This window comes from Brachionichthys hirsutus, chromosome 16 (genome assembly GCF_040956055.1).
Source record: "Brachionichthys hirsutus isolate HB-005 chromosome 16, CSIRO-AGI_Bhir_v1, whole genome shotgun sequence".
In the NCBI taxonomy this organism is placed as follows: domain Eukaryota; kingdom Metazoa; phylum Chordata; class Actinopteri; order Lophiiformes; family Brachionichthyidae; genus Brachionichthys; species Brachionichthys hirsutus.
This window is the reverse complement of record NC_090912.1, coordinates 10,071,879-10,086,938: the sequence shown is the minus strand read 5'-3', so window position 1 is coordinate 10,086,938 and position 15,060 is coordinate 10,071,879. Positions and strand designations below refer to the sequence as shown.

The 15,060-nt window shown below is 43.3% G+C and overlaps 1 protein-coding gene across 1 annotated transcript; it reads right to left on the bottom strand.

Moving 5' to 3' along the window:
• Positions 1-1,061: 1,061 nt before the first annotated feature.
• On the bottom strand, positions 1,062-10,937 carry LOC137905286 (phosphoribosyl pyrophosphate synthase-associated protein 2). The gene is made up of 11 exons (XM_068749506.1): positions 10,911-10,937; positions 8,618-8,778; positions 6,816-6,868; positions 5,206-5,272; positions 4,896-5,068; positions 4,657-4,772; positions 4,080-4,135; positions 3,041-3,189; positions 2,875-2,945; positions 2,136-2,282; positions 1,062-2,038 (listed from the first exon to the last, which is right to left on the bottom strand). Exons 2-11 carry the CDS (start codon positions 8,698-8,700, stop codon positions 1,880-1,882), a joined length of 1,074 nt encoding a protein of 357 aa, XP_068605607.1. The 5' UTR covers positions 8,701-8,778; positions 10,911-10,937; the 3' UTR covers positions 1,062-1,879.
• Positions 10,938-15,060: the final 4,123 nt, after the last annotated feature.

Below are 15,060 nucleotides of genomic sequence, written 5' to 3'. Positions count from 1 at the left end.
GAGCAAGAATCTGCACCTCTAAATCCGAGGCCATGGTTCTCAGCCGGAAAAGGGTGGAGTGGCACCCTCCAGGTCGGGGAGGAGATCCTGCCCCAAGTGGAGAATTTATTTTATTATTATTTTTATTTTTTTTGTTCAGTGTGCCAAAATTCCTCTTTTTTTTTGTTTGTCCTCACAAGTCAGCACCATTCGTACAAACTCCTTGGAAGTGATTTGCACCTCATCCAAGTTGGCCACAATCGTCACTCATTTGCTGGTTTCTTTCTTCTGCATGAGAATAGTCGAGCCCACCAGTGCTTTGCCCAGTTCTTTTTCTTCCGCCCCTGTTTCAGGAGCTCCTCATTTCGTTGTGCCTCCTCTCTCGTTTGAACTAGCTCCTCCTCAAACTTCTTCCTTGTCTCATTGAGCTCTCCTATGAGCACTAGCCTCGTCATCGAGCATCTTTTTGAAATATTCATCCTGCTCGGCGATCAGCTCCCTTCTGACCTGCTCCGCCTGCTCAGAAGCCCGCACCCATTTTTGCTCAGTGGCCTCCATCAGCTGCTTGTGTTTAATCTGCAGCTCATCCATGGCCAACATGCCTTTCTCATATTTGGCTTTGATGCCACTGAGCTCGTTTTGGAGACTTGTGACGTCCACAATGTTGCCCTCTACTTGGATTAACTCCTTCTTGTCACTGAGAAACTTGATGGCATCTTGACCCTCAGGCAAGAATTGACCCGAGTTCAAATGGAAAAATTCAGCAACATGGCAATAACAATAGCAACACGCTGCAGTCAGGAAATTAATAATCTGCTGGCGGTGACTATTGAAAGTTATTTGCACTTTTTTTTCTCCAGCATGTGCTGAAATGTTAACCCCAGCTACATATGGAGCTCAGGATCAGCACTGGACAGCTCCATAGGTAGTTCAGATCAGCCTGAGCATTATCAAACCAACCTTTCATAAAATCACAATGTGCAAGTATGCCAGCATGCAAAATGAAGATGCTGATTGTCACTTTAAAAACTAGCGCATTGTAATTGTACAAGCAGAAACAGACTCCAAAAGAAAAGCCACTCTTTACCTTCTCATATTTATTCATATTAAATGTGAAAATAAATACAAAACATTTTGGAACACATCCAGTACAGACCTGCTTCAATCATCAGAAGAAGTTTCTATTCACTGTCTTGAGCTTCAGATGCCGTCTGGAACCTCGAAACTTGGGAAATGAGTGTTGAAATTCAGGATCATAAACTCACTTATACAAATGTTGCTTCAGAACAGAACACAAACCAGCAGCAACTTTTAACGTGGTTTAAACTGGTAGCTGGAGAAAATGCTTTATTTAGTAGCTTCTGATGTAAAGACGTTTCACGTGAACCAACATTGAAATGATGGCATGGATGAAGGCAAATAATGAACTGCCCGAACTGCCTGCCCAGATTAGGAAATATAATCCTGACTCATTTCCGGTTCAGATTAGCATATAAATGCTATGGCAACAGCACAGGTACATGGCTAGCTGGCAGGTGTCTGATGTTCTCTATTGACATACATCATACATAATGCATGAGCCTTTGGCTTCGACACGGCTGTGTACTGAAGGCCTGCGTGTCGAGTGGCTTCATTGAGATTGTACTGAAATGCAAACATGTCCTAACATGTTTAATGTTGCTACGGGTGCACAAATGGAGGAAAATGTGGACAAGCTGGTCAAAAACAGGGCAAAGGACGAGATGCAGGTAGTAAAACGCAGGGTGTGGAAACACACAGGACTGGTGTTTGTTTCCCTCAGAGGAGGGCTTTGATGTTTAAGTAACTTCAGTGTGAAACATTCAGTCCCGTGTGTCTGAGGAAATCTTAACAGGAAAACGGTTTGCGTGAGGCGGGCCGCTTAGTCGTCCAGCCCTATGTTGCGGAACAGGTAGGACATGGACTCTCCGTTGTGGATCCGACGGATGGCCTCGGACAGGATCATGCTGATGTCCACCGTTTTGATCTTTGGACACTGGAGCTTCTGGAGCTCATGAGGGACCGTGTTGGTCACCACCACCTGAGGGAGGGGAAAAAGAAAGCGCGGGAGGAGTACGAGGCGAGAGAGACGGGAGTTTAGGCTAACCCCGGAGGGAAGCTTTAAAGCGTGGCTTCACCTCGTCTATGGCTGACTCCTCTATGAACCTGGGGGCGTCGCAGGAGAGGAGGCCGTGTGTCGCCATGACGAAGATCTTGTAGGCCCCTCTTTCCTTCAATGTCTCCGCTGCTGCCACAAAGCTGTCAACGTCATCGATGATGTCATCCTGCGGAACAACCAATGCTAATCAGCTCTCAGAATGACTCGGCGCTGTTGGTAGCCTGTAACCCACGGCGGCATCCTCTGATGAAGGAACACTTTTAGTTTTACGGGCATCCTCATAAAACTGTCAGTATTCAATATCTAAATTTGATTTCGTATCTTAAACATTCGGAATATTTATAGAGACAGACAAACATTCGCACACACACACTCATACAATATGGACGATTTGGAATAATGATCAATTCCAAATTGCATGTTTTGGGGGGTGGGAGGAAACTGGAGAAAACCCATACAAACGGAGCACAGAGAGGATTCAAACCCGGAACCTTCTGGCTGTGAGGCCACAGCGCTAACTACTACACCACCACACATCATCAGGAAATTCTCGTCCCTTAAATGTGCTGACAAAATTTACATATTTAGACAGATTTGAAGGTCTCAGCTGATTATTTCTGCACAGGATAAAATATTTCACGCAACACCAAACAAGAGTCTTCAGCAGATGAGATCAGAAGATATTAAAATGCACAGTTACCATAATTCATTCTGGATCAAAAAGTGTATCCAGTCAGCATTAAACTTCGTGCTCTCACCACGATGATGGCGATGCGTCCTCCTACATCTCCGACCACAGTGATGGGAGGCTTCTCTTTGGGGATCAACACTGGAAATGACAGCGGTCCATTTAAATTGGTATTAATCTCACTGTGGACGCGTGGCGTCAACTCCATTCATTGTTCTCGTGCGTTCTCGCGTTACGTGGGATCTCCATGCTGGGGTGAAAGGCTCCGGTGATCTTGACGGTGGGTGGGGAGTGTCTCCCGTCCACCTGGTCTGACTCTGCATCCTGAGCTTCGCCGTGGATCACCGCCAAGCCCAGGCGCAACCGCTCGGCGAATGACTGAGCCCTGCAGGCAGAGAGGGAGGACTGTCATCACTTCCTGTAACACAGGACCTAAAGCTGAAACTTAGAGGTGATGGCGCTAGTGTGTGACACAACGCTCGTAGACTTGAGTCATTTTAGGCTTCAGCTGTCGTGAATCACTGAATGTGTAAATAGATTATGTTTTGGTCGGCTGCTGCTCTCTCTCTCTGTCACTCGCTCCCCCTCGCTTTGTTTTTGACTCTCCTACCTGTTCTTGTCTCGCCCTCTATTTGATTGTCTCTCTGTCTTTCTACCTCTCTCTCTTTTTCTCAACCCAACCATTCATGACAGATGGCCGCCCACCATTAGTCTCAGGTTCTGTCCGAGGTTTCTGCCTGTTAAAGGGAAGTTTTCCCTTGCCTCTGTTGCCAAAGTGCCTGCGCTTGTGGGACAAGTTGGGTTCTAGCTTTCCCTGCTACCCCCGTCAAGCCCTAGAGATAACTTTATGTCATTATCTGGCACTATATAAATAAAGAATAATTGTAAATGAATTGAATTATTATTTTCTAAACTTTTACCATCTTCAGTGTTTTAGGGGAATGCTGTTTTGTGCAAAAATAAACTCTCAACGCTTCCCACCAACAAGGGAGTAAGAATATAATGACAACTGTTTCTTTAAGAAGAAAAAAGAACATTGAGGACGCTTTAAAAGTTGAATGCCCAAATGTTTCCATTTGACAGTCATCATTTCTATAATACAGCTCTGGCTCCCCCTAGCGGTGTTGCCAAGAGGCTGCAGCAGACAAAACGGCAGAAACCAAGCTTCAGAAGAGAACAGGGGTTCATGATTAGCCAGTCAGCTAACACAACCATATAATGAGCTACGGCTCTGCAGCTGGAAGTGACATTCAGTAACTTGGGTGGAGGAAATACCTTTTGGCGGAGGCTGGCGATTTGGCCACGATCACAGCATTTCTGTAGTCTGGGATCTGCAGGTTGATGGAAAACAGAAATCCCTCAGTGATGCAGGCAGCATGGCAACTGTATGGGCACGACAGGCCTGTGACCCTTCATATTAATGAAGGGTCACAGGCCTGTCATGCTGCAAGCATTAGCTGCAAGCATTAGCATGTCCTTACTCACTCACCATTACGTATAAGGATTCTGCAGTACAGTTTTATCCTATGAGGTTCACCTTAATAGGAAAAAAGCCACATTCATTCTGGACAGCGTTTACAGACTGTCTGGAGGCTAACATTAGCAGCGTTGTCCTCTTTATTAGATTAGGGAAAGCAACCCCATCCAAACACACAAGCTTTACGAAGCGGGGAGCACTAGCACTGAAAAAAACCTTAAACCCTTCTGCAATTTAAAATGTAGAAGAAAAAAAAAATAGAATCTTGTAGCAGACAAATCCAAACAGGACTCCGAGTGCTGTGAGGTGAAAAGGAAACAAATGTGGATCTCCTACAATATTGTAATTATGTGCGCGTGTTGCCGGGGCTTGAACCTCTTCCTGGATGTACTGCAGCAGGAAGGGGGAGGCTCTCAGATTGTCCACTGGGATGTTGAAGAAGCCTTGGATCTCTTTCTGATGGAGGTCCATTGTGATCAGGTGGGTGAGCCCTGCACATACACCAGCAGCCAGACAGCGTTCACACTGCCAGTTACACAAGTGGTGGAGTGCTGGACTCATTTGACAGATTCTTTGATGCTGGATTGTAGAAACGACCACTGGCTCTTACTCACCAGCTTTACACATCATGGAGGCAATAAGCTTGGAGACAATGGAGCCCCTCTTTCTCATCTTACATTGCTTGCTGTAGGGGAAGTAAGGGAGGACGCCTGTGATGCTCCTGGCACAGGACGTCCTGCAGGCGTACACCATGATCAGCATCTCCATTATGGTGGTATTCACGTCTCTGACATAAGCAAGAGGCAGGGAGGAGGAGGACGAGGAGAGGGAGGAGGCAACAACAGAGCGAATGGTCTGAGCCACATATGTCAGGGGGTTGGAACATTTAGTTAGGTGTGTGTGTGTGTGTGTGTGTTCTCTTACTTGGACACAGTCTGGATCACAAAGACATCTTTGCCTCGCACAGACTCTTGGATCTGTACCCGCGTTTCTATGGAAACAAGATGAAAGTGAGAAGAGCACACACTCCATGCTCGTTACAAAGCCTGCAAGGCACACTAGTTTCTACGGAGGGCTATCTGAGCCCATTGTTCCCCACAAACACACTCCCTCCCTCGCGGTGTGAATTTGTAGATACTCGCATTCCAGAAATGTGTCTCCCCCCCCAGTCCAGAGATTAGAAACCCAAAGGCTTCCTGAGCAGAGTCCGGTGGAACCACAAGAACCAGTGAATGCAGCTCAGAAACATTCAAGGAGCAGGTTTGCATTATTCTGCCCCTGAAGTATGAACATATACATATATTATAACATTCTGAGTAGGTTCCAAAGCACAGAGCACAATCTTTGATGTTTGTTTTGTCGAACTAACATTAGCATTGTGGACAGGCAGCAACTGGGAGAGAGTCAAGCCACAATGGCTCCAGCCTAACCCCTAACAGAGGACCGTCACTGCTTCACTGACAACAAAATGTAGAGGTGCAGTTTATTTGCCATGTTGGAGGCGAGGCTAAAGGATTGGGAGACCCGGTTCCGCACCATAGACGCGAATGCAGTAGCTTTGATAGCTAGCCAGACCTCCCTTAGCGGTGCGGACCGAGCCGCTAACCGTCCAGCACCAAGGCGGCTGGGTGACTGTTCGGAGGAAGCGTAGCCCAAAGCCCGCTACGGTTCACCACTGGCCCGGTCACCTTTCTAATAGGCTTTCCCCACGGTTTGGGTTTGGAAGGATCTAGTGAGCCTGACCCGGTTTTCGTCAGACGAGCGGTTCCCGTCTGGATCACCGAGGAGCAGCCGTTGTACGATGATATATTGCTTGTAAATACATTAGTTATTACAACATCAAATGCTCATTTTCAGTGTTGTTTTTATTGTTATCTAGAAGTAAACAACTGTTGAGATGCGTGATGTGTCAGTAAAGCAAGAAATATTAAGTTAAAGTCATCGATCAGCTAGAAATGTGTGTCCGTTTTCTATTGGAAAACACTGATTTTGGTGAAATCTGCCTCTTTTCAATGGCCAATAGCGGAAAACGCTGTATTTCCGATGAAAGATGAGACTTTAATCTTCCATTTGGTAGGTTCGGTGTCTGGATAGTCATAGGACATGATATTCTGTGGGTCTTGAAAATGTAGGGCAAAATGAGCGGAAACCAGCATACGTCAGTGCCTGGTACTGAATGAGTTAATACTGGATTGTTTCCCCCTAGTTTCATTGTATTTCATTGATTTTCTTATGGAGAACTGTGTACTTTTATAATGAAAATAGTTTACTAGTGTGAAAAAAGCCACCTCAGTCGCCAGCAAAAGCATTTGACCGATCTAGATATTTAAAGTCTAATAAAACTAAATTAAAGAAAACACTGTCCTTGAGTGAATGACATGCAAAGATGGTTTCTGATGCCTGCAGCTACTCGGGTGTCTCATCTATGTCCTGCCGTCCAGTGGTCTCTCTTGCAAACAGACGATGTAAAAAAAAAAGATTACACAAAGAAATCAGGCTTATCAAAAGCACGGGGAGTCCAGATATTAGCTCACCTCTGTCGGCTTCTTGGTACACCTGCACCTTGCCAAGCTCCACCCCTAAACGCCTGAGTCAAAAAAGATCAAAGAAAGGAGGAGGCGCTTCAGATGAGATATTACTAGCATGGCATTCCTACGGAGGACAGAAATACTTTCAATAAAGAGGAAAGTACACACAATAAGACCCTGTGACTGACATTCAATACTCAGTTTCTATTGAAACAAACTTAATTGTGGTCTGTCTCCTTGTAAACGGTCGGTCACTCCTCTCCACGTTGATTCGTGGCATCTGCAGCGCTCAATGCTGCTCGTTTCATGGGGTCCATGAATGCATGCACAGTGTCCATTCTGCAGTCTGTCAATGTTTTATCTGACACCCTTCAGATATGGACACTGTTGGAAGACAACATGCAAAAGACCTTTGAGGTTACGAATAGGAAGTTCAGTGATAGCCAACGTTCAGTGATAGCGCACGCGCACCGCGTCAGCACAGCGCGTGTGCGCAGCGAAAATCTGCGCAGCGCACAATAACAAAATCCAACCTGAATTGAAAATAAAAGAAACATGTAAAAATTCATCCTGTGCTACTTTTCAATGTGAGCCAGTGAGTGACCGGCTAACGGTGAGATGTACCAATGGGATCCTGACTTTTCCTAAATATGTGTATATATTATTATAACATTGTTTTATTACTCCCTCGAATGACCATAGCAGTCAGATTGACTGCATACTTTTTACGGGGCGTCGTGTGTCACTGCATTGTCCTGCTCTTTCTCCTGCTCTATTGTCTGTTTGTTCTTTAGGCTCTGTGAAGCTAAAACTTAGTTAGAGCTTCACACTGAACCCAAAAGAGATGAAAATGACAAGTAGAAATAAAACGAACGTTATGGAGGCTTTAGCCTGGCTTCAGAGCCTTGGTGAGGAAGACTCTGATGGAGGGTGACCAGTCGTCCCGCATCGTGCGGGATTGCACAGCATTTTTATCTCAAATCCGGCATCACGCAGGTTACCTGTGTTCACTGTGAATGATTGTGAGCCATAAGCAAAGCAAATTGGCATCGCAACAGCAGAGTGTCTTCAGTTGGCTGGCCGCCCCCTCCCGGCATTTTGAAATGTTCATAACAGTTAATAATTATAATTGTTAAGGTCTAATGATGGCACAAACCTGTTTTGAAAGCAGGAAACATTTGTTTTGTTTTCCACAGAGATCATTGTTGCAGGTCGAGTTGGCCTTTTGTCATTGCAGAGACGTTATGTTGTGTCAATTAAATAAATAAAACACTCAATCATTATAGTTTTCATTTAGTGGCCTGATGTTTTTTTTTTTTTACCTATTCCACCTATTTATTTATTTTAGCATTATAACAATAATCGAAATGATAATGTCCGAGCAGTCAAAATGACTGCTCGGACATTGCTCTGACCTTGTCTCCAAAACGTCTAACCTTCACTGTCCCTCTCATTGTCTCATTTCTAATCCTGTCCAACCTGGTCACTCCCAAGGAGAACCTCAGCATCTTCATCTCCTCCACTTCTAGCTCCGCCTCCTGTCCTTTCCTCAGAGACACTGTCTCTAAGCCGTCCAGACTTTGCCTGCAAAGTAAGTAAAACTGAACAGTGTCAGATTTATTACCCTGCCTCCACATTTTCTCCTTGGATCCTAAAGTGGCTCAATGGAAGAATACTTCCTGAAAGATGCTGGACCGGTTCCTGGAAATACACGGGTAATTGAACTAAAACTGTTTTGCCTGTATTACTGCACTTCTTCATGTTTGTGTGTTTTGGCAAATCATCCGTATCTGTATCCGTATACTCACTCTGCGATCCTCTTGCCCAGCTCCCGGCCGGAGGGGTGTGAGTTGGCCGTGAAGATGGCCAGGCCGCCTTTAGTGTGGTTCATGTCACTGGGGTGTTTGGCGTTGCTATCCCCACACTCTGGCAGTGGATCCCTGGGAACCCACGCTCCACTGAGGCCAGCCTGCATTTTGGGAGGGGGGGGGGGGGGGGGGTTTACACATTTCATTATAACTCTAAAATAAAACTTTACTTCCGTTTCATTACATTAATATTGGTAGTTCCAAGCAAGTATTAATGGCAATATCATTGCGCCACTACTGGCACTCGGCAGTACCAGTAGTAACGGTAGCAGTAGTATTACTACTGGAAGCAGGCAGTAGACTCTTTCTAGGGTGATCTGCACACTGTGACGCAAATAGAAATGATTATTGTTCTTCTGAATAATCATATTCAGCATGTTGTTTATCAGGCGCTCAGAATAACTTTACGTCATTGTGAAGAAATAGTCATGGGTTGCTCTATTTCCACACTGACTACCTCATACTTCCTGGAATGCAGCCTTATAGGGAGCACGGGTAGTGCAGTTAGCACGAGCTAATGTAGCATTGCCAGTTTCTCCCTTGAGCTGGTCCGAAGCCCAGATAAATGCAGAAGGCTGCGTCAGGAATGGCATCCGGCGGGAAAATGTGCCAAAATTGAACATGGAAATCACCTTACATTAGGGATGGGCGATTTTGGCAAAAAAAAAAAAAAAAAAATGTTTGATTCGATGATTTTGTTCTGTGCATTTATAAATAAATACTGTTAAAAGTGCATTGGTTTATTGCTGTGACTGTCCTCAGTCTATAATACATACAAATAATCTCAAACTAGGCTTTGTCATTCAAAAATTCAAGCTTTAAATCACGTTTCAGCAAAAGTGCAACAGTAACTTAACTTTAGCTTAAACGATTAAGGTTATATGTCTATTATATGTCTTACAACATACAACATTAATATTACAATAAAAAAAAAAATAGCAAATAAGACATAAAACATGCTTAAGTGCCTGTGGTAGAAATATCCTACTAGTCAAAAGGTAAACAATTGTAAACATTTGATCTTTAACAACAGCAGGAGAACAACAAATCTGTTCCAGCAACAGCTCTTGAAACAGGTTTTGCAGCACGGCTTCGCCTGTTGATCATCAGCGGGATCAAACCCGAACCAGTTCCAAATGACCGAATTACTTATCCATTTCTTTGGACTGATGTTGTTACCTTCTGTGTTGCGCGTGCTACGGAAGCCCACGACGAGGAATAGTGGAACGGAATCTCTGTCAATTTGTATCTTGATACACTCGTCACGATCCGATTCTTTCAAGATGCATTCCAATTCAAGTTCAACATCTGCTAAAGCCATCGATACGATTTGATTTAAACACTTCCCATGATGCATCTGGATTCAGCGTTGCCTGGTCAAGATGATGGTTTCAGTGGTTTAGGTTTTTTAGGTTTATATGTACTCTACACTCATTTCCATCTTCTTTTTAACAATGATAATAAAAGTGAACAATGTAGTTATTTTATAGAAATGAATAAAAAAATTCAGTAAGTTTAATAAATTATTAAACTCAAGGCATTTCCAAAATTGTCATATTTTTCAAAACCGTAAACAAAGTGACATTGCACTGGGCAAAAAAAAAATGTAAACAATGCACTCAAATGTGGTCAAATAGAAAACTGTTTACCAACATTAACGCAACATATCCAGGCTTTATGTACAAGTCAAATTTAATGCTTCTTAATGCTATTTTTACTGTATTTATTTGGACTAAGATCAAATTCCCTATAATTACTTAAATGATAGATGCTATGTCTGCAAGATCAAACCAATCAGAATAGTTAATGGGCTTTAATGTGACTAAAACTAAGTAATTTGTAGTCTATAAGTAATCTGCTGGAGTAAATGTATCCATGAGTAAACTTGTGAAACCATAACAGAGCCAGAATGAGGCAGCACGCCACATGTGCGCATATGGAACAATGTGAAACCGGAATGTTTGCGTTTTAAACCAAATGTCTGACTAATAACTGACTATTTTAGCATCTGTAATCTGTTTAATAACTTTAACACGCAAACACACACCGAGATATTGCGACGTTACTCCGTGAATCCGAACCAGCGGAGAGTCGCGACAGTAGCTTCCTCGTGTTGCTCAGCCTGCAGGATTCCATGCTTTATATGTGACGAAACGAAGCCGGTGTTTGTGCGCAGAAAGTAAAAACATCACAACGATTATCAGGTTAGAGAAAGCAACATGAATTTCCTCACCAGGTTTGTTATATCCCGCTATAAAGCGTAACCAGCAGGGATGGGACGAACAACACTGGCGCGTCAGCACTGTGTCGAGTGCGCATGCGTGAAACCCCGGATTGGTGCGTATCGCTTTAACAAAAGGTCACGTGACCGACACAGGAGTTGCGTCGTCCGGATGCGCCGCGACAAACGGAAACAAAATGTATCGACTTGTTGCGGGTTCGTGGATGGAGATCACGTGTTTGGATTTCCGCTTTGCTCCCATTCATGGATCGTTCTCGGAAATGTGTGAATGAATCCATTTTTAGTGTTATTTCATATGATTGAACACTTTGGTTAATAAAATCCCACATAAACATTTTAACTCTGAATTTTATTACAGACAAATTTACTATAATTTACATGCCAACTCTTGAGCATTTACACAAACAAGCAAAATGTGAACCTTCACATGAAGAACTTCACTCAGCAAACAAGTGGAGAAAATGATTATACAAAGATGGTCATAGTGTAAGCAAGAGACTAGCAATGGAATAAAGATTAAATATTATTTCACGGGCTAATGTTGGGTTTACAGCATGCAGGTTTTTCCATCTTTTTTTCATTTTGTTTACCTGCAATGATTTTAGATCTACAGCAGGCAGAGGTCACTGTTGAGTGACCAACACAGTGTCAATCCAGTACTGTTTAAACAGCCATCTGTTACCTGTGGTAACACCATAATAAAAATAAATAAATATTATTATTAATATTATTATTATTTTGTAATTTAACTACAGTTTCATCAGATTTTTTATTGTATTTTTCGAAATCATAAAGTCTATAGTTGTTGTTTGATATGATTTAGAGTTTGAAACTGTGGAGCGTATTATGTTTATATATTATGAGAAATAGGGGTGGGATTAAATAAGTTTTCTTCTTCCCACTCCCTTTCAGGCAGAATTGGCATATTACTTATTGTTTAAATGTGGCACAGGTTGTTTTTTTTGCTTTTTTGCCATTGCCTGAAATAACTACCTAACTAACTAACTAACTAACTAATACAGTGTCGACACAGCTTGTGTAATATGTCAATACGCTCCTTGAGGTATCATTAACCCATCACTAGTAACCAGCAATATCAGACCGTAAAAGCTTCCCGCTTCTTTTTCAACCTGTTCCTTTCACTCCGAAAACGAGCGGTGCTCTGGTTTGATGGACGTAAAAGCTCGACCAATCACAGAGCAGGAAATAGAAAAGATGAGTTCTGAGATGCATTGTCTCTTTGTAAATCTGTAAACACTTTTCAGAAAAGAAATCATTTATCGTCAGAATCAATTTCAACAACACCCAAAGGTTGATTGTTAATTTTAATCCAAACTACTTTCCCTAATAAGTAAACAAAAACAACGAAAAAGTAAACATTTAGCTCACGATTGCTAATTGTCACAGTGTCAACATTCTTGTTCCCATTTATCAAATGGTGTGACTGTCAAATTATACATGATCATATAATATATGAGTCACTGCAACAATAGATAGATAGATAGATAGATAGATAGATAGATAGATGATAGATAGATGATAGATAGATGATAGATAGATAGATAGATAGATAGATAGATAGATAGATAAACAAATTATTTCAAAAGTTACAAAAGATTAAATATAAGAATGTTTTTACAAAAATTTAACTTAACCTTCTCACCCTGGCTACGGACTGCTTGACCCTCTCCCCTCAGGCAGGAGGCTACAGTCCTTCCGGACCAGAACCTCCCGCCACAAGAACAGCTTCTTCCCCTCTGCTATAAGCCTCATGGACACTTAATAATTATGTCTCGGACTCCTGAACACTTTACAACCTGAAACATGCCCTTTCTATTTGTGTTAATTTTTACTGCTGCTGGCACACAGCTGTGGATCCATTCCAGATGTTGCTGATTTTGTGGTGTGTCCTGTATTCATATTCATATTCACGGTTGAGGCTAGAGTAGACTAAGGACATAAGTATTTGTGAGCAGCAGTATTGCTTTATTCATGCCGAGGAAGAGTACCACAAATGCATTGTGTCTTTGTAGATATTTGTAGGACAGGGTACCCAGAGAGGAACTGTGGTACTGCATGAGGAAGTCTGGAGTGGCAGAGAAGTATGTCAGAGTATAGTTCAGGACATGTATGACAGTCGTACGACGGCAGTGAAGTGTGTAGTAGGAGTAACAGGGGAGTTTCGTGTAGAGGTGGGATGCACCAGGGGTCAGCTCTGAGCCCCTTTTTGTTTGCCATGATGATGGACAGACGAACAGATAAGGTGAGACAAGGTTTTGGAGACAAGGTCAGAGAGACCAGACTTTGATGGTTTGGACATGTCCAGAGGAGAGACAGGGACTATATCGGTAGAAGGATGCTGAGGATGTAACTGCCAGAGAACAGGACTAGAGGTCGACCTAGGAGAAGATACATGGACGTAGTGAGGGAGGACATGAGAGTGTACTGATTTTACAGTACATATGAGTGTTAGGGTTAACACAGCTCTGGGCTTCATTTGCATATACAGAAACAGATTTATAAATACACTCTGACTACCATATGGGCTACTCTTTAGTGTTCTTGCATAACTCACTGATATCTGGAGGAGGCAGAGAGCTTCATCCAAGCATTACACACACACACAGACACACCGCCGCACGCGCACACACACACACACACACACACAAATTGAAGAAGAAAGAGAAGCTAAAAAATTGTACTGGATGGAATTGGACAGAGAGAGATAAATCAGATGTTGCAGGGTCAAATGAACTGATATTCACTTTTTCGTCTTTAATCCTCTCTATGCAAGCAGGATGTACGCATTCACTGGAGGAATATTGTACACACAGTATACACAGGTATTACAGGTTTGTGTGTGAGACTCGAATTTTCGAAGATTTAAAATTTAAAATTATAAATACTTTGAGCACACTGATCATTTTCATTTTGAGTTCAGGATTTTGGAAAATAGTCTCATTCACAGTCACTTGGATTTTTTGCCATTCATTAAATGGAATATTGCATTAAAATTAAAATTACTGTGAAAAGTGTCACGGTAAAATATTTCGAATCGCTGATTTAAAATCTTTCAGAAATAAAACAATGACCCATTTAAAAATAGATACAGGAGCTTTTCAAAGCAATATGACTATGTATAAGTTTAAGATCTACCCACTTAAATATTATAGTAGACAAAAATAAATGAATAAATGAATAAAAGTGTGACTCAAGTTAATCAAACTGCAAATGGAGAATAAGTCTGGGTTCTTTTTTATTCAGAAGAATTGATCTCTGTCAATATCGGATGAATATTTTAAAGTATCACATCATAGAAATGCTTTTAATTGGAGAGAGAAACCTTTGTTGTCGTGTCATTTTACTTACGTATCAGTTTCTACTCAGAAAGAAGACGTAGGAGAAGTAGTAGATGGATCTATCTGGTGAGTCCTGCAAATGTGTCTTTTATTTCATTCCAGCTTCCACTTCTGTTGCTGACCTGAATGTCACAAGAAAACGCAGAAGGATCTAAACCCACCTCCCTTTTACACAGAGCAGGCCTGTTATGGAAATGTGACGTCACCGTCTCAAATGACGTCACTGTCTGAGACCTGTGATGCCTTCTCACAGTCAGCACGGCTTTATCGGGCTCCCTGCGTCCTTTGCAGCCTCTCTCGCAAAGAACGATGGAAAGAGCCAGAGATGGGAAAGTGGGCGGGACAACGCCGCGCTCTGCTCCGCCCACGTTGCAGCAGGAGCCATTTAGCAGTAAGAGCTGGGCCAGCTGTAGCGCGCGCGGGCATGCGTGCGTAAACCCCTTCTCTGCCCCCCCCCCCCCCCCCCCGCGCACGGTGAAAATCATTACCAAATACAGAACCCGAGCGCCGCACGCTGAGCGACGGCTGCAGCAGTCGTTGGCCCGGATTGTGTTTACGGCGCAGAGCCGCGGGAGAAGCGCGCCCCCCCCCCCCCCCGCGCGCGCACGCACGCGATTGTTTTTTACGCGCAATCTTTCAGGCGCTTCGAGCGAGTGAGTCTCGCTGGATCGGCCCCGTTGGCGCGTCCTCCTCCGGAGAGGATCGGCGCTGTCTCCTGCAGCCGTGTCCGTGGACAGAGGCGCCCTTTCATCATCTCAGCCGTCAAAACGCCACGCACGCGA